Source organism: Cucumis sativus, chromosome 3, assembly GCF_000004075.3.
Source record: "Cucumis sativus cultivar 9930 chromosome 3, Cucumber_9930_V3, whole genome shotgun sequence".
Classification (NCBI taxonomy): domain Eukaryota; kingdom Viridiplantae; phylum Streptophyta; class Magnoliopsida; order Cucurbitales; family Cucurbitaceae; genus Cucumis; species Cucumis sativus.
In genome coordinates this window covers 17,021,624-17,043,969 of record NC_026657.2, presented here as the reverse complement: position 1 = coordinate 17,043,969, position 22,346 = coordinate 17,021,624, and the positions used below count along the sequence as shown (strand labels likewise).

Sequence of the window (22,346 nt, the reverse complement as noted above, 5' to 3'; positions counted from 1 at the left end):
TGGATAATACTATCTTCCTTTTAAAATTTGGAAGTCTATGAAACAAAAATAAAAAATTAACGTCAATCTAAAAACTCGTAACAATTCGTGTGAAGCAAGTGGGACCTTCTTGTTGTAGGGCCCTTCAGTTTTTTATGATGAGATTGGTCCTTTGATATAGGATAACCCCCAAACTCTTCCTTTTAAAAAATCATCACTCTCACTTTTGAGAATTCATCTCTATAGTGTTTTACACCCTCAAAATTAGGGAATTATCCTAATTTTTAGTAATTCCCTATTTATCCATAAGTAGTGAAAGTGGGAAAGGGTAGTCATCACAACGAGTGGACTCCATTGAATCATGAATGTGAACTTCGAATGGCGGACCCCTTAGGCCCTCATTTCATCCATTCATTTTCATTCCCATTCTTTGTCTGATTGTGTTGGCTGTCATGGCGCCATAGATTCTGTTTGTGGTTCCAATTTCTTCCCCCGCAGGTGCTTCCCCCTTCTCTCTCACTACAAAATTTGCACCTTTTCATCTCCCCCTTCTCTTGTCTGCGCTGTTTTGGTCCTTCAGACAGGTTAGTTACAGAGTGTTCTCGTTCAGAAGCTATTGGCTCCACTTTTCCTTTAATGGGCTTTCTCTAATCGTGTTTTAAGCTTTGAACTTTTCTGTTATCACTCATCACTCTACCTTGATTTTTATATTTGTTGTCTTGCTCAATGTTAACTTCATTTTTGTGTGGTGCTTGTGGCTTGATTTTGATTATTTTCTCAATTTGAATTAAGGTTGGCATAAAAAATAGTGATTGTTTGGATTGTTACACTTTGATCATGTCATTTCAACTTAGCTTCCATGCAATTACGGTTTGTTACTTGAAAGAACAAATGTCTCAAGTGGGGACAAGCATTCTGAATTACATGTCTTTGGTTTGGTCATGAACTTTCCTCGAACAGTTGGGTTCAGTTCACAAGGAGGTACTTTTGATTTGGTAAACCATTAGATCACATTTCCGGCAGAAATATGAAGAATTCCGTTGGGAGTGCCGAGGAGCAAATTCTTGGACATTCTTGCAAGGCAAGTGCTACTTTTCCGAATGTGAAACCTGAAGAAACTATCAGCCCCACCTCTAAAAATAGTTCTCGTGTTAAGTTTGAATATTCGAGAAAATAGTGACATGGAAACATATTTCTATTGAAATTGGTGAAAGTCACTTCTGAAAAAACAAATAACCTCCTTTTTGGAGAGTACTAGACATTCCTAAAATCCTTACAAAGAAACATATGAAGCCATACCCATTAAAAATTATCATTGAAACAGCTTAATTTAGTGAGCTTGTTAATCATGAAGTCTAATACAAGAACAAATGATCCTTCACATAGAACACTTGCCTTTCCCAACCAATCAGCACCTTCTGTCCTACCATGGAAACACCTTTGATCCTTTTGTTCTTCTGCTTTTGCAAAGTAAAAAATAAGAGACAATTATAATTTTTTCCAAAGTCTTCTTCTGGTTAAAATATTTACATGGGCTCTTTCATTTGTGATCAATATTTGACTAATCGAGCATGTAAACTCTTTCTCTTGGAAAATCTCTTCCTCAAATTTGCTTTCCTTCCTTACATCATTATGGATTATCAACTCTCGCTATAAAACTTGCTCTTTTTAATGGTGTACCTCAATTCTCATGGTTTCTTTACTCTCCTCCAAATTGCCCTTACAAGTGTAAGCTATCTAGCTCCTGATTCCTATCTACTTTGGTATGAATTGGTGGTTCTATTGGTGACTGAGAGATTTACTATATTGATGTTTTTCAAAGATGGAGCACTGGTTAAAAAAAAAAACTATGTTTCCCACATTACTTGGAAACTGAGCTACTCCCCCAATCCTTTCATGCTTTTTATCTACAGTGACGGGAAAAAGTTAACTTATGTCTTAAGAGCCAGTTTACTGATATCCTTCCAATTATTTTCCTCTTCTTTCCCTGTGCTTTTGTCATCCCGTTAGTGATTGAGAGGCGGGTAAGGTTGTAAGTCTCCTTTCTACTATTTCTGACCAAGTCACTTGTCATTGGAGAAGGGATTGTAAGCTTTTGGGTCTCAGAGGTCATTGGAGAAGGTATTCTTGGCTTTTGGTTTCAAAGCCTTCTGAGGGCTGCCCTATAGCTTTTTGTTTCTCAGATCCTTTGCATCCCTTCACCTTCTTAGGGAGCCTCTACGTTTTCCTCTCTTTGGAATGTTAAAATGCCGTATTATTTGCCTTGCCAGTTTTGCATGGGAGATTGAATAATACTCAGGACCGTCTCAAGAGATTCTTTGCCTTGGTGTTGAAGTTTCTATGGCATGTTCTTTGTAGGAAATAGGGGGAGGACCTTGATCATTTGTTTTTAGATTTTTCTTTCGTTTGCTCTCTATGGATACAGTTTTTAAAACTTTCAAGTTTATTTTGCTCATAGCAGAAGGTGCTTCCCTATTTTTGAGGAGGTACTGTTGAACCCTCCTGAAGGGTCTTGTTTTTCCACCATTTTGTGGCCATTTTTCTTGACGAACAGTTGAATTCTTAAAAAAGTAGAGGTCTAGTGAGGAGCTTTAGGAGGCAATTAGATTTTATTTCTCTGTGGGGAAGTTAATAGGGCTCTTAATTACCAGCTTAGAACTATTCTTTTAGATTAGGCTTTGTTTTTGTAATCAGTTTTGAAGTTCTGTTTTTTGTTGGTGTGTTTGTTTTTTTCTGTTTGCCCTTGTATATCTTTTCATTTTTCTCAATGAAAGCTTGGTTTCTTATTACAAAAGAATTTTACTGAGATCCATCTAGTCTTGTGTCTGTTAACTAATCATGCTGTAAATTGCACCTTTTCATCCTCTTCAAGATTATTCTCTTCCACCCCCAGTGCACACTGTACCCACCTTCTTGCTATCCTTCACCCCTTCTGTCATAAATGTAATGAACTGAGGTCTATCAAAGTCAAGGTGTTCTTATGGACCTTGGTCTAGGAGGCTTAATTGTGATGGATAGGATTCAAATGAGATGTTGACGTGATACTTATCAAATGAGATGTTTGAATCTTATTTTGTCAAATTTGAGCATTTTATGAAAACTGCTACAGCAGATCAAAATCACCGATTCATAATTGTTCTTTCTATAATATGAGGTGAGGAGTTAAATCTAATCACCAAACTCCATGAAAGAGCTCTCGAGGAAAACAGCCAAAGAAGACCAGCTTTGTTTTTGTAACTCCATTACTTCAAAGATTCCAGCAACCACCCATCCACCTTGTTGGGGAGACAAAGATGAACGTCAAAAAGGTTCAGCACCCTGTTCCAAGAATGTCTGCAAAAGACAATGCAAGAAAATGTGGTCCAGGATAACCACAAGGTGGGGCCTCTTTTTCTAGAGCCTATAATTAACTAGTACATGTTTTGCCTCAAAGAAGAATTACTAAGAAGGAAATAAAAAACTACCACTTTTTGCAAAATGTTATGCGTATTTGACTTTCCTTGCAGTTTAGTGGTTTTTTTTATAGCTTTGAAATTTGTTAATTCTAATTGGAATTTAGTGGTTTTTTTTTTTTTTCGTGAAAAGGAATTGAGAGCTTTCAATGATATAATGAAATTGCAATCTAGTGGTGAATATTGAAAGCAATAAAACACGAAATATGGCTTACGTGGAAACCCAAGTACTGGAAGAAAGACCACATTATTTTTGTCCTTATTATTTTCTAATGAATTTACAATAGGTACAACGAGGGAGAATTAATATAATACACAATGAGATAAAAAAAAGAAAATATTTAGGGTTTAGGGTAAATCTTTTCTTAAACACCCTGTAGGCCAAGCCCACTAATTCTAACACTCCCCCTCAAGTTGGAACGTAAATATCAATGAGGCCTAACTTGCCAACGCAAAAGTCAAAGTTTCGTCTGAGAAGCTCCTTGGTGAGAACATCAACCTGTTGGCTCGAAGGGATGTACGAAATGCATATGCTCCCACTGTCAAGTCTTTCTTTGATGAAATGGCAATCATCTCAACATGTTTAATTCTACCATGTTGAACTAGGTTGTTAGCAATACTAATAGCAACTTTATTATCACAAAAAAGCTTCATTGGTGTCTCACACTCCTGATGAAGATTAGACAGGACTTTCTGGAGCCAAATTTTCTCACATATTCTCAAACTCATAGCTCGGTATCCGACTTTAGCATTGCTCCTCGTCACAACACTGTGCTTTTTACTCCTCCAAGTTACAAGATTGCCCCATACAAAGGTACAATAACCGAAGGCTAAGAAGGACGGACACTTCATATTAGAGGTGGTATCGGTGTCGAACACTTGGAAGACACGGATTCGTTTGGACACGTGTCCAATACGCCAAATACCGCGTCCTATTATTTTTTTTAATTGTCCGAACACTCCCAGTTGCAATTTTTAGGTGAAGCCCAAACCCACTTACTTTAATGTTAGTGTAATAATAATATTTATATTTTATTAATGTGTATATTAGGTGAAGCCCAAGCTCAGTTACTTTAATAAAGACACAAAATATAAAAATATTATATACAGATTAACATAACCCTCAAATCTCCTTGTTGTGCACTCTCCCTTACTTCTTTCATCCCCATCTTGTGGTCAATGACACAATGACATTTTATGCTTTTTTTTTTAGTGGAGAACATTTAGTTTTTTTTTTTCTTTTCGAGAAAATGAAGAATGTTTAGTATTTTGTGACAAATTTACATATATTATAAAAAAAATAATTTTAAAAAATAGCGTATCCCCAATGTGTCTGTATCCTATTATTTTAGAAATTGGTGTATCGCCGTGTCCTGTTGTGTCCATGTTCGTGTCTGTGTCCATGCTTCTTAGACTAGAGGTAAACTTTTTTGTGTACAACAGATCCTGCCTAGTTTGAATCAGTATATGCCTCAATGGTCTTTCTGTCTGTCTTTCTAAATATCAACCTTTTATTAGGTGTCGTTTTCAAGTATTTCAGAATTCGTTGACATTTTTCATGTGTTCCTCATAGGAAGCCTGCATAAACTAGCTGACAACACTCATAGCAAATGAAATATCATGATGAGTATGGGATAAGTAAATCAATTTACCCCCAAGGCACTGATATTGTTATTTATCAATTGGAACTTGATTATCAGAGTTTCCTAGTTTATAGTTGAATTCAATAGGAGTGTTAGCAGGACGTCATCTTAACATACCTGTCTCGGTTAGCAAATCAAGGGTGTATTTTCTCTGAGACATGGAGATGCCTTCTTTAGTTCTGGTCACCTCCATTCCAAGGAAATATTTCAGATTTCCGAAAATTCATCACTCATTCTTTGCTTTAAGATTGATTTCTACCTAATCATCTTCAGACAAAACAATGTCATCCACATACACTATCAGAACTCCAATCTTTTCAGTCTTTAAAACCTTTGTAAATAATGTATGATCAGAGTGCCCCTAACTATATCCTTGAGACTTGACAAAGCTAATGAACCTGTCAAACCACGCTCTGAGTGGCTGTTTCAGACCGTATGGAGATTTTTGGAGTTTACAAACCAGTTGACCAAACTGGGCTTCAAATCCAGGCGAGGGAGACTCATGTAGACTTCCTCCATTAGGTCCCCATCTAGAGAAACATTCTTAACATCCAGCTGTATAGAGGCCAATCTTTTTTTACAACAACAAATAGTAGAACTCTAACATTATTCAACTTATCAATGGGAGAAAAAGTTTATGAATAATCAACACCATAGATCTTAAGTAATTCCCTTTGCAACTAACCTTGCCTTGTGTCTGCCAAGTATTCCATCTTTTTATATTTGAGAGTAAACACCCATTTACATCCCCCAGTTTGTGTTCATTGAGTAGAGCACAAATCTTTCAAAGTTTATTCTTTTCAAGAGCCTTCATCTCTTCCATGACAGCATTCTTCCATCCAGGGCACTCTAAAGTAACGTGGATATTTCTTGGTATTGTGGTAGAACCAAGACTTGTTGTAAAAGCTCTGAACTATGGAGAGAGATTATTATAGGAAATATAGTTACAAATGGGATGCTTTGTACAAGATCTGGTATCTTTTCTCAATGCAATGAGAATGTCAAGGGAGGGATCATACTCATCAAGTTTCCCTGTATGACCCTCTTTAACTTCACTACTACTGGTTTCTGCTCTGTCCTCAGTTTTATCACCATTGTTCTTTTCTTCCACATTGTCAAGAACAATAACATCAGACCCGTCGTTCTCACTCATTTTATTATCAATGCAAGGTTTAGTAGGGTTTTCCATACCTTGATCTTGAGGAGGTTCAGAGTCTTGGACTAAAGCCTGCTGACTAGTAGGGGACTCAATTGTTTTTTATGAGATTCTTCTTATAGTACGTTTTCCAGGGAACTTGGTTTGTGGGTAGGATTATAGGGTGAGGATTGGAGTCAGACACGGTACAAGGAGTAGGCTCGACAAATTCTAAGGTGCAATTAGACTCTTCATTCACACTCTCTCCCTGAAGATGGCTAACGAAAAAGAAGGGTTGGTTCTCACAGAAAGTAACATCCATAGTGATAAAGTATTTTTTGAAAGACGGATAAAAACATTTATAACCGCGCTGATGAAGGGGATACCAACAAACACATATGCTCGAGCCCTAAGGGGTAAATTTGGTCTGATTAAGGCCGAAATTGTGGACATGTGTGCTATACCCAAACACAAGAAGGAAAACCTCAGAAATTAAACAAGTAGAAGGGAATGACTCCTTAAGACAATCTAAGGGAATCTGAAGGTGGAGGACACGAGAAAACCTTCTATTGATTAAATAAGTTGCTATAAGAATGCCATCTCCCCACATATATGAAGGAAGGGAAGTAGATAGCATAAGGAAACAAGCTACTTCCAGAAGACGACGGTTTTTTTGCTTGGCCATCCTATTTTGTTGTGGTGTGTAGGTGCACAAGCTTTGGTGAACAATCCCCTTGGAAGCTAGGAACTCACTAAGGTTATGATTTTCGAATTCATGTGCATTATCACTCCAAAGAATTGCAATTTTGGCATTGAATTGTGTTTCAATGGTGTGGTAGAAGTTTTGGAAAACAGAAGAAACCTCAAATTTATCTGTGATAAGGAAGACCCAGGTAAGACGGGTATGACCATCAATGGAAGTTACAAACCACTGCTTCCTAGAGGTGACAGTGACTTTGGATGGACCCCAAATGTCACTATGGATAATGGTGAAAGGTTATGTGGTTTATATGGTTGTGAGGGAAAGGAAACTCGTTGTTGTTTTGCCCGAATACACACATCACAAGATAGAGAGGAGACCTCAATTGTAGAATAGGGAGACAATCATTTCAGAAGTGCTAAAATAGGGAGACAATAAACTAGCCCTAGAGATGCTACTACCAGAGGTATCATCATCAAGAATGTAAAGTCCCTCGTTGTGTTGGGCAGTGTCAATCATCCTCCTCGAGCTCATGTCCTGATAACAAACATCAGGTAAGAAGATAGCTTTACAGTGCAGCTCACGAGTGATCTTGCTAATAGATAGCAAATTTTAAGAAAGTTTAGGCACATGCAAAACATTCTGGAGAGCAAGTTTGTCAAAGGGAACTATTTGTCCTTTGCTAGCAACAGGGCTAACGAGGCATCGACTATCCAGATTTTTTCATTACCGACATAAGGGTTAAAAGAGATAAAATGCTCCAAAGAATCTGTGAAGTGATCTGTAGCCCTCAAGTCTAAAATTTAGGGATTCTTCCCATCAACACTTACAAAGCCAATGGACTGAGGTATACCTGACTGAGCAGTGGCACCCAGAGTAGGAGTTTTGGTCTGGCTTGCAGTAGAACCAGTTGACTAAGAGGTGATGGCAGTGGTAGTCTTACTAACGTGGCCACACTCGTAGTTCTGTTTCTCTTTGGAGGACCGTTTCTTACCTCCTGGGGGATGATCGTGGAGTTTCCAACACTGATCCTTGGTGTGCCACAGTTTCTTGCAGTGCTCATAGTCAGAGATTGGTTTCCCCTTATTCTTGTCTTTATCCTGTGTTGAGGACCGGTCACTAAAGGCAGTGGAGTCAGTGGCAGGAGTAGTTAGTACACCCATGACATCAGTACAGTCTTCTTCCAGACAAACTTCAAAATACACTTCCATTAGGGAGGGAAGAGGTCTCTGTCTGAGTATACGACCACAAACAATAACAAATTTGGGATTAAGCCTTGCAAGGAAATCATAAATACGGTCAGCCTCCTCAAGTTTAGCATATTGTATACTGTCATTTGGCATGTCACAAACTGTCTCGTTGCACAAATCCATCTCTTGCCAGAGAAGGGAGAGCTTATTGAAGTAGGAAGTCACATCCAAGGTCCCTTGTTTACAATGGTGGACCTTTTTTCTCAGTGTATACAATCGAGAGGCATTCTGATGCTTCGAGTAAAGGGTCTAAGTTGTATCTCACAAATCTTTTGCAGTGGCTGCGTAGAGTAGAGGTTTGTCGATCTATGGTTCCATACTATTTATCATCATGGACCAAACGAGCGAGTCCTCCCCTTTCCAGAGTCGTTCCAAGGTTTCACCCAGTGGAGGATAGACAGTCTCTCCTGTAAAAAACTCGACTAGTGGCGACCTTCGAGGAACATCTTTATTGATTGGGACCACGAAAAGTAATTTTGCCCATTTAATTTCTCTCCGGGAGAATTTCATGTAGATGATCCTAAAGAGCAAGTTATATATTACGAAGACAAATTAGGGAACGAAGTTATCGGGTTCTTGGAATACATTGATAACTCGGTTGGTTTGGTATGCGCCCACGACTCGCTTGCTTCAACCCTCGATTTGTTATGGAGTTGGTCAGTTCCGTTACCATAGAAGTAAGGTTGTTGTAAAGGGTCCACAAACAGCGTTGTGTGAACGAATAGATTTGACAGATTTTGTGGTGGCTGTCCGTAACTGGAGGGCATGAGCGGTGCGTGGGCTGCAGCTGACTAGAAGGGTGCAACGGTTGGACAGCCGATGAGGCGTAGAATAGACTAGGTTGGGCGGTGAGGTGAACGGATGGCAACGCGTGGGCCCACGCTCCTAGTAGAGGTGGCGCGTGAGGATAGTTCTGGCTGGAGGGCTGCGCGGACGAGGAGGGTGGTCCCACTGTGACAACCGGCGGCTTCTGAAGCTATTGGATCAATTTTTCCATTGCGGTAGTGATCCTGACGGTAGCGGCTTCTAGTTTGGTATGGGTTTCTCCTAAACTATTTTCTAGGGTTTCATTGTTGCTTTGCTTTTATACCTTATTGAAAACAATAAAACATGAAACACAGCTTGCGTGGAAATCTGAGTACCAGGAGATGAACCACGACATTTTATTCTTATTATTTTATGATGAATTTACTGGGCACAATGAGGGAGAATTAATAGACTACACAATGAGATAGAAAAGAAAAAGATTTAGGGTTTTAGGGTAAATCATTCCTGCCGTTGATTTAAAAAATCTTCACAATTGTAGAACCATTGCTCACTTTAAGTGTATATCAGATGCTTTTATTGTAATGTACAAACCATTGCTGATGGAATACTAGAAATATTCTCTTACAATGGAATATGTCACATACTCAGTACATCAATTGTGAATTTATGGTTGTCTATTTTGTGGTTTGTTGTGCATAACAATATTGTTGATCAACAGTTTGAAATGGTTTATTTCTTGCACTTGTGAAAGTGCATCAAAACTCCCATAAATGCTAACAATTCATGCACAGTCAACCATTTATTATGAAGGATGTATATGTGATTTCATCTTGCTTAATCTAATGTACATGGTAGTTTTATTTGCTCAGTTCATGTATGGATTAATATAAAATCTATCAAGTATCTTTTCTTTTTCCAATTTGGCTATGAGTTATCCTAAGAGCACGTTCCTTGGTAGGTTCATCCCTTTTACTCATTGATCCCCATGGCATTAACTGCAATCAAGGTTTCAAGCAGCCCAGTTGTGACCAGTAAGGCAATTGTATCTAATTCTTATGGAGTTTTTTCTTCTTTATCCAAGTCAGAACGTGAAAAATTAAATCCATCAAGCTGTAGAGTTGACATCGGGGAGCTCCATGGATGTCTCTTGACAGAAAAAGTCAAAGTCTCTAGTCATCGGCAGCGGAATTCTTATGGAAAACCTTGGAGCTTTACCCTGTCACGCAGACCTGCTGTGTTATGTTTCTCAACTGGGACGGATCATAGAGAAACTGAAGAGTGTTTTAGGCCTTATGATAGTTCTGCAGGTTTAAGATGGTAAGATGATGCCAACCATCATTAATTAATTCCCTGGCATGCTTGATTCTATAATTTACTGAACTAAAATTGTCTCTATGCTATACTATTCCTATGGCTGACAAGAATTATCTGAAATTATTTCCCTATGTAAGAAAAACATTGAGTTGTTTTAAAAAGTATTATACTAAATTATATATAAAAGCTCAACAGTAGTCACCTTAAATTCAGTGTTATGTTGGGCTTTCCCACGGACAAACTCCAGATATTCTATTTGAATTACTTTTCTGTAATGTATATACTGAGGAAAATATCCAAGTTCACTTATAAGCACAGATACTTAGTACTTACAGTCACCTGAGCAACAATATCAAGGACAACTAAAGGACTATGGGCCTTTTCCCTATCCTGTTCTTAGGAAAGGCAGTTTTCTTCTGTTTTATTGAGAAAAACTACATCATTGCAGTTTTATTTAAAATAAGTCTTCTTTTGTTTTCCCTACTCTTACCAATTATATGTATAAATGCTTCACTTCTATAATAAAAGATACGTAATCATTTAGTTTTAAAGTTTGATGTTACACATTCAATCAATTTGTTGCTGACCTTTTCACAATCATTTTGAAGTCTTGTATGATTTTGAGTTTTGTTAATCATCGGTGCAATCACAACCACTTATTGTTATCTATGAACACAAACTATTATTCTTAGTGATATTTTGAGCTTACATAATAAGATTATTTATATCCCACATCAGTGCCCAAACTGGAGATGATGAAGATGATCAGCCAACCTTTTGTAAAAGAACCATTAAATCCAACCCTGGAATAGTTGAAGCCTGTCGATTTGCATACAACGATGCAAAATTTGTAAATGAAAGGGCTCGCAATGACATCGTATTGCTTTCTCGGTAATGTCCATGATTTGGGAACATTTTCTTGTCACCATAATGGTATTTTTCTTACTACTTTGAAGAAGATTATCAGCATCAATAGTTAGTTTTTAGTCTTAGTTTTGCTTCGAATGCATACCATCGACTTAAATATAACCATTGAAACATTTGGATTGATATAATTGAAAATAAATGAAGTTGAACTTTGGAACTTGATCACGGAGATTTGTGTTATGTCCTTATTAGGTTCTAGCCAGTTTTCTTGGCTAGCTGTTTGCGTATTCTTATGCTATTTGACTTGAAAGTTGATTTGTATGTTGATTATTATGCATGTAAATGTAGAATTTTTCATCCACCATGTTCTTATTTTCATATTTTCCTACTGTTATCAGCGGCATAATGAGACTGAATGCACGTGCACGTCAAGATGTTGCTATCCTTGGATCTGAGTTTCTTAAGCTTGATGGTATCCCTTTATTTTAGATGTATTTTTTTCTACATCACTTGCATATCTCGTACTTGATACTCAAAAAACCTGGAGGATTATATATTATTTTCATGCATATCCTAAATTATTGTATCTGTTTCTCTTGTTACTACTCATCTTAGTTTTTTGCCACCACGAACTTTGGGTTTGGCTTGCCTGCTACTTTTTAGTCCATGTTTTCTCAGTATGTAGCTTTGATCTGGTATATCTGAATTGAGGAGGCCCAGATTAAAGATGATCTCGGTCCCCGGTTCTTTATGATTTTGTTAATATCATTGTCCATTTTCAGGCCATCCACTAGAACGTTTGAGTGAAATATGAGCTTCCTTTTTTCTGTTTATTTTCTGCATTTTTTTTTTCTTTTTTTCTTTCCATATTAGCATGTTTTCGCCACTACTAATTCTAGAGCACCACTTGTAACTGAGCCATGCTACTAAAATATGAAGTTTCCATTTAGTTGAATTCATCAGCCTAAAAGATTCATTTTCTTAACATTTTAATTTTTAGCTCGAGCTAGAGAGGATACAGAGACAATTGACCGTAATGTGAAGAGAAAAGCTGAGCGACTGCGACGTATTGCTACGGTATGTATAAATAGACATTTTCTAATCTTATATGAATACAGTTTTGAAGCTTGAGCTTTATTCTCTTTCAGACTTTGAGAGAGAAGGCTCAGTCTAGTCTGAAAAATGCTGCAGATGAGCATTGGAGTGATGGAGCTTTAGAGGTAACTTATTGTATTCCAATATTCATGACTTCGGTTATCTTGATGCAAGAATTTATGGTGAAAATCTGTTCCAAGTTGGGAGTTTTAGGAAAGGCCAACCCCCAAAGAATCAGTCTGAAGAGATTTACTAATGCATGAATTTATGATGATCTGTTCCAAGTTGGGATTTCTAAAATCTGGAAACTAGGGGCTGGGGAATAATTCGGGAAAAATCAGTCTGAAGAAATTTCTGCATCACATTTGTCTGGACATGGTTCTAATGTAAGAATCAATGGTTGCAGTTAATGACCCTTTTTTGACATCGATTTCAGCTCCGATTATTTTTTAAGATTTGAAGAGGCATAAATGAATCTTACTCAATTGTTGTACAGTTTTCAAGAAATTGGTTTTAGAAGAAGTGTGCTTAATCAGTTGAGTTGGGTTCGGCTTGGTGCTGCTTTTTACCATTGGAATTGAGGAATAATTTAGTTTCTCTCTCCTTGAAGAGTTCTTGGTGAGTTGAACCTATTAATGGAAATTCCTTGGAAAAATTTCTCATTTATTAGTCTCCATGCATGAAGAGTTGTTAGTTTCGAAACATTTGATGTATTGCCGGTGAGGTTCTTGAAAGTTAAAGCAGTTGATTCAAATTTGTTGGAATAGGCCGTGGTGGTTAAGAGTAATTTTTTTTCTCTTTTACTAGAGAAGAAACAATTTCATCGACGAATCCTTGCAAGCCAAAAGTTGAACCCTTCTCAGAGAAAGTTGGGTGAAAGAGGAATGCCTCGACCATCAAGCTAACATCGTTTGGTCAAGCAACTTGAAAACTGAAGACATCAAAGAAGCCATCCCAAATCGACCTAGTAAAAACCCAACTCCCTAAATGGTAGTTAAAATACTCCATTGCACTCCTATAAAGGATGTGATGCTACCGATTCATCAAACCAAACCATATCCTTGGAACACTATGTAAAGTGTTAATTATTTTATGAAGGACTCGTCAAGTAAAAAACTTTACTCTTTGAGAATTTAACCTTCCACAACAACTAAAAGACCCGATGATTGTAAGGAAGGGGTCCACCAAACACCCAAAAAGTATTTACAAGAAAAAGCTTTTGAACTGCTAGGACCCCAAAGACAAAAAATCCCCTTTCCAAGGTTAATAGAACCCTAAAACAAGAACAAAAGGCCAACAATGTTTGTCCTTTGCTTTCTGTCAATGGACAACAAAGCCTAAGATCAAGCTGAAGATGACTCTCAGAGCAAGAAGGTACGGAGGCCACCAAGTGATTCCTCATGGAGGAAAAATGGTATAAAGGAGGGAACAAGGAGTAAAAGAGTTTATCACCCAACTACTTATCTTCCCAAAAGTAGGTATCCCTCCTGTCACCGATCTCACCCTAAATAAATGAAGGGAACAAGGAAACCATCAGAGAGCTTTCCACGAGTTTTTGGAAGTGCCTTTGAAGTCCCCATTTTTAAACTTGTTTCTGGAATTTGGAATTTGGCTAAGAAAGAATTCACTCTTGTTCTTTCTCAATTCAACTATCTTAAAGATGCAAATCATTGTAAGAAATTGGGAGGAAATAGACGTTTTCAAAAACCAAAAACAAAAAGTGTAATAATTACAAAACAAAACCTAAATCATTTGATGGAGTACAGACTGCAGAAAGTGTTACTTTGGTGGGGATTTGAATGTTGGACATTAGGGATGGATTTAGGGAGGATGTTAAGTTGGTTGGAGTTTACTTACTCTCGTGTGGAGTTGTTTGTTTGAACAGTACTACCATCTGGTGGAGTACAGCATATTCTCTAATGAATGGCCTGACTACTAGATTAAATGTTTCATCAGATGTGGCCTTGCATGCCAATTGTTTTAGGCATTCAAATGCAAGCAGATCCAAGTACTTTATTCTCTTTTGGTTTCCTTATGTTTCATAACTGGTTGGATTAGGGAAGTTTTATGCAATAGCTCTAACTGCTGCCTTCATAATTTCCAGGCTGATTTGCGCTTGGCTGATTTCCGTGCTAAACAGCGGGCAATGGAAGATGCCCTGATGGCTTTGGAGGTAAATCATATGTACTACAGTATTTGTTTCTTTGATTAGTGTTTCAAAACTTCTAGTCAGGCGATTTGGTTTTGTATGCCTTTCCGAGTTTTAAATCCAAGAAAGATCAAAGATATGACCTTTTCTTTTCATACTATTTTGTTTCAGTTTGTCAAAAATATTCATGATATGATGGTGAGAAAGATGTACAACTTGTGAGTATTCTTTCTATTGGAAATCTCTCATTTGCCTCATCTCTCTCCATTTTCCAATAGGAACATATTTGATATCTAACAAAACTTTGGACATTCATATGCAGTCCTCAGTCAAATCAATCTGGTTTTCCAATTGCCAATGACATGATGGACCGTATAAAACTAAAAAAAAATGGGAAGAGTCTAGATTTCTTAACCGGTGAACTATCAACCGATCGCATTTCTGCTATTCAGGTATGTTTATTTATAGTCATCAATAGTTTTTCATTCTGCAGTTCACATCCTTATTCACAATACCATCTTCTGAATGTATAGGAAATCTATTGGAGTATGGCCTCTGCCCTTTCTGAAGCTGATGGAATTGATTATACTGATCCAGAAGAGGTCTGAACTACCATATCAATTTTTCAGACTGCCGATAACAGTTCCATTTCTCATATGTTTCTATCTTCTGTAGCTTGAGCTGTTGATTAGAACTCTTATGGATCTTGATGCAATGGATGGCAAAAGTAGTGTATCACTGCTTGCAGAATGTTCGAGTTCTCCAGATGAAAATACTAGGTATGGTGATTTTGATTCCTGGTGAACACGGTCACATAGTTTGCTTAGAATTGAGAGTATGTTTGGAGATGCTAGAACTTCTAAGTTGAAACCTCCAGATTCAGAACTGAACTTAAAACCTCTGTTGCCTCCCAAAGCTAGGCAAGTTTCGATTACCAAAAAGGAAAAGAAAAACTGGACTGAATTCATGAGTTTTTCATTGCTGTTTTTTCTATCATTGGTTTAATGACGTAATCATTTAATTTGTGATTTTGGTAATCAAGACAAGCACTGGCCAATGCTCTAGCAGCAGCCCCATCCATGTGGACTCTTGGAAATGCAGGCATGGGAGCATTGCAGGTAGGTGCTCTCTCTTGGGGTCTCCCACTCGCTCACGGGGCTCTCAGTCAGAGTTTGATGCCTGTTGGTTTTTTGCAGAGACTGGCAGAAGATAATAACCCAGCAATTGCTGCAGCAGCATCCAATGCCATCAAGGAGCTGAAGAAACAGTGGGAAATAGGAGAAGGAGATAGCTGGAGCTTTACAGTGAATCAAAAGGCTACCATGGAAGGCAGTGAAGCTGATGATGATGAGGGTAATGCAGATCCATCATGAGACATCTTTAAGTAAAATCTTTACTGTAGATAAGCTAAATTTAAGTGCTTGTTAGAATCATAGGATTGAAAAAAAAAAAAAAAAAAAAAAAAACCCTGATCATTGCTTTGTGATTGGTGGCTGTTATAAAGCAAACTTAGTCATTTTATGTCATGGGATTTTCTTTTAAGGAAATATATTTTCTTAAGAAAAAGGAAATTCATAAAAGTTCTGCATCAAGAGGGCAAAGAGAACAGAGAGTCGCCAATACTTACATCCAAAATGCATTTGGGAAAACTAGAAGATTAACAAGGATAAATATCTTCCGAATGGGTAGAATGGAAAAAGCCAAAATAGTTGGCAAATCCAGTAGCGTAACGTGCTACACGGTGAGCAGCTCTGTTACAAACAGGGGACAATACGAGACAAGAAATAACTGACTTACCTCACTCCAAAATTCTTCACCTGCATCCTATCATTTTCATAAAATCAATTGGGTCATTACTAATTAAATTCACCACCTCCCTGGCATTAGATTTGATGAAACTTACATAAGCAGCATGATTAGAATTAGGATCGAATGACACTCTAATTGCATCTAATTTAAAAGAACTAACATGCACGAACTACTAATTAACATGTTTAGGGTTTATAGAATTATACCAAAATTTTGAGTATTTGTAAATTATGCACAAAACTCTCACAAGAACTTATTTGCTATTCTCTAGATTTAGAACTAGATTATGGAACCCGATGAATGAAGGGTTGAAAGGTGAAAGAGATTGTATTTGGTGGATAATAAAAAAAAATTAAAGAAATAAGAGTTGTAATATTTTTTCTTTTGGTAAAACTAAGTGGTAAAAAGAGAAGAACCAAAAAGTTATTTAAACATTTTATAAAGTCCTACTTTTATAATGAATTTACATACAAATAATGCATGTGATTTTTCACCAAACCTACCAACTCTAAACCCAAGATTATTCCACTAACTTTAGTCAAAGGGTAAAATTGTCACTTCACAATTTAGTCAAAGTCAAACATTGACTTTTCAAACCAAAAGTCATTGTAAACCCTGGACATTGGAAAAACTTAAGTCTTTTGAGACGATTAAAAGTTTAAACGTTGAAGGGAATTAAGGATAAAAAGTGTCATAAAATGTGTGTCATGGTTATTGGAAAAGAGGAAAAATTAGGCTAAAGTATTGAGGCTTAAGAGCAAGGCGTTCAAAGGTTATTTTGGTGTTGTGTAGGTGGCCAAAATAGATGAAAATAACCTCTAAATGAATTTCATTAGGCGTTTGGAGGTTATCTTGCTTGTGTGATGGGTGACCAAGGAAAAGGAAATAACCTCTAAAGAGGTTAGTAGGCATTTAAGATTGGGTAGCCAAGGCTCGTGCATTAAGTGTGAAGAAACTTTAAATGGGTATCATGGGCGGCTAGGTATGTTTGGCTAGGCGAGGAAGATTGCCCTTAGAGATTATTTGAGAGTCTTGAGAGGTTATGCGAGAAGGATGATGACTTAGTGATGGGCGAGGAGCATGTCACGAGAGAAGCCTTGGAGGTTAGTAACGGTTTGACACAAGTCGTTTTGGCTTGTCATTGAACATTAGGGCGTTTTGGTTGGACAAGATGATGAAGAAGTGAAGTTGGTGAAGTGTTTTATAGGTGTCCTTGTGTAATGAGCCAAACTTTTAAACTAAGTAAAGGTCATTACTCAAAAGATAAATATTGAAAGACACTTTTCTTAAAAATAGAAAAACTAGAATTTTTATAAAATTAACTATCAAATAAATGTTTGAAGGACATAAAATTAACAAAACCAATAAAAATAATTTTAAAATGTGAACTGCGGGTACTAACAGCTTTTCTTAAATAAATAGGATAAAAATTTAATTAAAAATGTCAAACCAAAATACTAAACAACTAATACATAGACACATAAGCAAAAATAAGTTTCCATATGGCATGTCATAACCATTGTTGTCACTCGCCAACTTTCTAGATCCTCTACCTTTGCCTGAAATATTAACATAGAAAACCGTGAGGATATAAATATACTCAGTAAGGGACCCACTACTAATCTTGCTAGATGACCTGTTAACTTCCCATTAGAAACATAATAATTGTAAGACCATAACCTAAATTAAAAGTTAAAAGGCAAAATTTTGACTAAGGCTGTAACTTGACGTTTTGGACAAAAAGGCATTTTAGTTTTAGTACGTGTCAATATCTTAAGGTAAGGCCGTTCGCAAGAAGGATTTGTGGTAAGACCTCTAAGTTTAAATGCTCACAAGAGAAAAAGAGTAGTGTAAATAGAGGATTTGGGTAACTAAGTAGGGGATGTAGGAGTTTTGTTGAAATGCTAAAGTGTTGTCACTTGGTCTCCGTGAGAAGAGGAAAGTTGAAGGGTGAGTGCTTTTCTTTCAAAGTTTTGTGAGTGTTTTCCTTAATATTTTATGTCAAATGTTTCCTTATAAGATTTAAGTTAATGATTTCGATTTGAGATGATTTCTAAAAGAGATTTATATGAAAAAGTGTTGTGATGTTCAAAGCATGATTTAATCTTAATGTTTATGATATATGATATAGTTTGCAAACCATTAGTTACTTCCTTTGAATAAGCTAACTTGCATGAGCACATAAAGAGTTAAAGGCCACCATGAGTGTATGAGACTACGAGGTGATGAAGCTGACTTATGCGTTGAAAGGAGCGTATAATGCTTAGTGGTCTGAGCAACAAGGACGAATCAAGATACTCTCGGAAACACTCCTTATAGTTCGAGTGACCCATAGGAATTATTAAGCATAGAGAGTGATTCGGGATCCTTGGTAAAATGATTTGTTAAGCATAAAGAAAGGTTTTTTTAGAAATGAAGTGTTTTTTTTATCAATTGTTTTGTGTTGAAATTTATGATTTGGCGGAAATGATTTATCAAATAGCATTGCAAAATGAGTTTCATAAAACATCACTAGGTCATTTAGACTTACATTTTCAAAATCTATCTTCCAGGATCAGACGTTTAGCAGTAGAGAAGAATGTTGAAGGATTTGCGGCGAGATGAGAAAGCTACTAGGCGTTTAAGAGTTTATTTAATGTAACTTTAGGTCAAAGTGTTGTAAGTTATGTTCATCTAAACGTTTGTTATTAATAAAGTGTAAGTTTTGGCTAAACTGATCGTGTTAAATTTTTTGCATTAAGAATGTCTTTGAATGTATTTGGTGTTCGATACGACTTCTCATTATATTTTCTCTTGGTAGTTTAAAAGGAATTGAGGTTGAATTAGTCGATAAGAAAATTTCAAGGTTGTAACTAAATCGCATCCTATTCCCATTACTTCGAGGTTTTTGTCGTATTGCGATTTAGGGTGTGGCAATAATAATGTTGTGTGTCCAATAGAGCACATCTGGACAAGTGAGATCGTACAAACACCCTTATCATGCGAGTGGTCGTAGATACACACTTAGCGAGTGAGACCGTACAAACACCCCTTTATCATGCGAGTGACTAGTAGGAAAACCCCTTATCGTGCAAGTGACTCGTAGGAAAACCCCTTATCGTGCAAGTGATCGAATGTACTACACACTCTGTAAACATGTATGTAATACGTAGGTACACCCCTTATCGTGTGAGTGGTTCCGTCAGAACACCCCTTATCTTGTGAGTGATCCCGTATTTACAGTAAAACTGTTTCCTAACCGTGCATGTGATCAGTAGGTACACCCCTTATTGTGTGAATGGTCCAGTAGGAACACTGCTTATCGTGCAAGTGACCCCATAGATATAGGATCACAATACAGGTGGGGTAAAAAGCTCAACAGACAAAGTTAAACAGACACACCACAGGCCAAAAGCATGTAATAATTAACACATCATGGCATAAATCATCGGTCATAACAATCCATAAACATAACAGTCCATAAAGTATGAAATCCATAAAACATGCTTAATCAACATGTAACATCCATACAACATCGCATTACGCATTTTCAGCTACTACGAATGCATAATCTATAAGGACATGCAACCTCTTAAATTTAGTTCGAAGGTCCAGTTGTAGAATATTTTATCTTGAGATTAGCTAAAATAGTGAATTGCTAGCTGGTAGTCAAAGATTTTCCAACGAACCACTCCTACGAGAAATCAACTATTAAAATTAATAAAATTAACCGTTTCGCCTAAAGACCCAAAAATCCTTTTAAATCAACTTACCTAAAGTAGGTTGAAACCGATTCAACTTTGATTAGGGAAAATTCCACCAATTACTTTTTCAAAATATTAGCAAAGTGAACCTTGTAGAGAAAAATCCAAATTTAAGAAAACAACCTAACTTAATCCAAAATTAATTTATTTTTTACCAAAAATTTAATATTTAATCCAAAAATCACACGGTTGGGAGATGGGGAAGGAACTCCGGGTATGGGGAGCTCAACTCACGAACGGAGAAGCAGCTTGGACTGAAGGGACGGAGGAATAGACTCAGCTAGATGAAACCTACAGCGTGGATGAACGAAGGACGATCGAGAGGATGGCTGCCGGTGAAGGTCTAGGCTTGATGAAGGATCTGATGCGAACGAAGAACTTCGACTGGCTACGCTGAACGACTTCATTTGAGTGCTAGTCGAGTGGAGGAGCTGAGTTGATTGTAGAATTCACGGCGGCCGGAGATGCACAGTGACAACGACGGGCTAGGGATTCTCCAATGAAGAAGAAGGTGAATAATGATTAACTTGCACGGAGTGCGAGAACCCTCTTTAATATTAGTAACTAATAGTAATAATAAATTGTTATTATTTCCTTCTCCTAATTACTCGGTTTTCTTTTTCCTTTTTCAAATAACCCAAATTTTTTTTAATTATTTTCAAATATCCTTATTAAAAAAAAATATATAAAAATATACATATTTATTCATCTTTTCTCTCTCTTCACTTAACTTTCTGTTCAATCAACTTTATTCTTTTACCAAAATAATTATACTTTTACAAATAATTATATTTTTCAAAAAAAATATAATTATTTTATTATTATTTTTTTCTTTCTAAACAAATATCTTCTCTCTAAAAGATAAATATCAAAAGAAAATTTCTTAAAAATAAAAAAACTAGAATTTTTATAAAATTAACTATCAAATAAATGTTCAAAGGACATAAATTTATCGATAAAACCAATAAAAATAATTTAAAAACGTGACCCGTGGATACTAACAATTTTTTTAAAATAAGTCCCTATATGGCATGTCACAAATTCTTCCTTTCGCTCACCAGCTTTTCAGATCATCTACCTTTGCCTGAAATATTAAATATAGAGAAAGAATGAGTATATAAAAATACCAGTAAGGGACCCACTACTGGGTGATTAAGACCATAGGAACACCCCTAATCATGTGAGTGACCCATAGGAACACCCCTTTGAAGGAATGAGAGTCCTACATTGAAATTTTTTATAAGTGACTCTTCTTGTCAAGAACTTTATCATCTACCTAAGCTACAAACAACACATTGATTGGTGGAAAGTAAAGGAATGTTAGATTGAAAAGGGTATAAGTATGTAATATATACAAAGAATGTAGGTCGTAGGCCACGTACGACATGCACAATATATATTACAAGAAAAACAAAAATGAAAGACATAACAATAAAACAATATTACAAGTTAGGGGATAGAAGGGAATGATCTTCTTCTCTACCCAAGCTTCAAGCTCCCACTCACAGGAAGACCATAGAAGAAGGAGAAAACTGAACTCTTTACACTTGTGGTTCATCGTGACTTTCTTTCATGGTCTGTTTAGACCCCTAGTTGGCTCACGTAGGCTCCATTTTTGGCCCATTCAGACCTCCAGCTCTTGATGATGATGAAGTATTTTTATAGATAGCTTCGGGCGGGAAACTTCTATTCTTCTGAGATTGTCAGTGCCGATTTCGATCCTATGAAGTCACATCACTCCAACTACCATTCTTGTCTTTTATAGAGCCTTCCTCACCTGATATGACATGGTTCCTCGCCTATAGATGTTCTTCGTTAGGCGATTTCCCATCGCGTTGTTTGTGCGCGAGATGTCCTTAGTGATTTGCTCATTTCTTCTTTTCTACTTATCCTGAATTAAAACATGAAAATCGCGTAAAACAGATATGATACTTATGTAACAACAACAACAATAACAAACAAACAAACAACAACAACAACCCTTTTAGCTTGACTATCTTCTGGGCATGTGGGCTTGTTGGCCTCATGAAGGATGGATCTTTGAATCTCTTCTTGAATAATTGTCCTATTGGGATTGTCAATCTTCTTAGATCGACCTTTGGCTTGTTGATCAACTTAGATTGTTATTTAGCTTGTTGATTAGCTTGGTTCGGCCTTTGGCTTGTTAATCAGCTTCGATTGACTTAGAAGTCTTCAAAATTTAAGAGTAGCAAAGCTCCGATCTTCAAAGCCTAATAAGAGTTATATTATTAAGTACTTTAGAGCTTGAACTTCAAATCTTGAGTCTGCATTTCTTCCAACCTCTGCCTCTTCTTCCCATTAAAACAAAGAAATGAACCATTATTTACATAGATTTCTCATGGCCTTTAAATGAGTTTGGACCCAATTACTTTTGGGTTTGGGCTAAAGTTGAGTGTGAATCCAATCTTTCCTTTGAGAGAT

The 22,346-nt window shown here is 36.8% G+C and overlaps 1 protein-coding gene and 1 long non-coding RNA gene across 7 annotated transcripts; both read left to right on the top strand.

Annotated features, from left to right (window-relative positions):
• Window positions 1–320: 320 nt before the first annotated feature.
• Window positions 321–15,932, top strand: LOC101207516 (senescence-associated protein AAF, chlorolplastic). 6 transcript variants are annotated; one of them, XM_031882298.1, is made up of 14 exons: window positions 322–563; window positions 9,886–9,958; window positions 10,082–10,244; window positions 10,980–11,132; window positions 11,507–11,580; window positions 12,109–12,185; window positions 12,257–12,328; window positions 14,308–14,376; window positions 14,524–14,570; window positions 14,675–14,804; window positions 14,886–14,954; window positions 15,028–15,131; window positions 15,395–15,470; window positions 15,549–15,932. In XM_031882298.1, exons 2-14 carry the CDS (start codon window positions 9,913–9,915, stop codon window positions 15,723–15,725), a joined length of 1,257 nt encoding a protein of 418 aa, XP_031738158.1. In that variant the 5' UTR covers window positions 322–563; window positions 9,886–9,912; the 3' UTR covers window positions 15,726–15,932. The 6 variants fall into 6 exon arrangements, with proteins under 6 accessions (XP_011651382.1, XP_031738158.1, XP_011651383.1 ...); XM_011653083.2 differs by having other exon boundaries at window positions 324–477; XM_011653082.2 differs by lacking the exon at window positions 322–563 and adding an exon at window positions 580–3,357.
• LOC116402669 lies at window positions 12,335–13,964 on the top strand. The gene is made up of 2 exons (XR_004215156.1): window positions 12,335–12,589; window positions 12,700–13,964. It is a non-coding gene; the product is annotated as an uncharacterized LOC116402669 (long non-coding RNA).
• Window positions 15,933–22,346: the final 6,414 nt, after the last annotated feature.

What these genes read in the sequence shown, in the direction of transcription:
- LOC101207516 (XM_011653079.2), top strand. Translation starts at nt 3,325, where the DNA reads ATGCAAGAAAATGTGGTCCAGGATAACCACAAG. An exon ending in TGAGTTTCTTAAGCTTGATG is followed by an intron (nt 11,581 to 12,108) that starts GTATCCCTTTAT and finishes TTTAATTTTTAG; the next exon opens with CTCGAGCTAGAGAGGATACA. An exon ending in GTGAGAAAGATGTACAACTT is followed by an intron (nt 14,571 to 14,674) that starts GTGAGTATTCTT and finishes ATTCATATGCAG; the next exon opens with TCCTCAGTCAAATCAATCTG.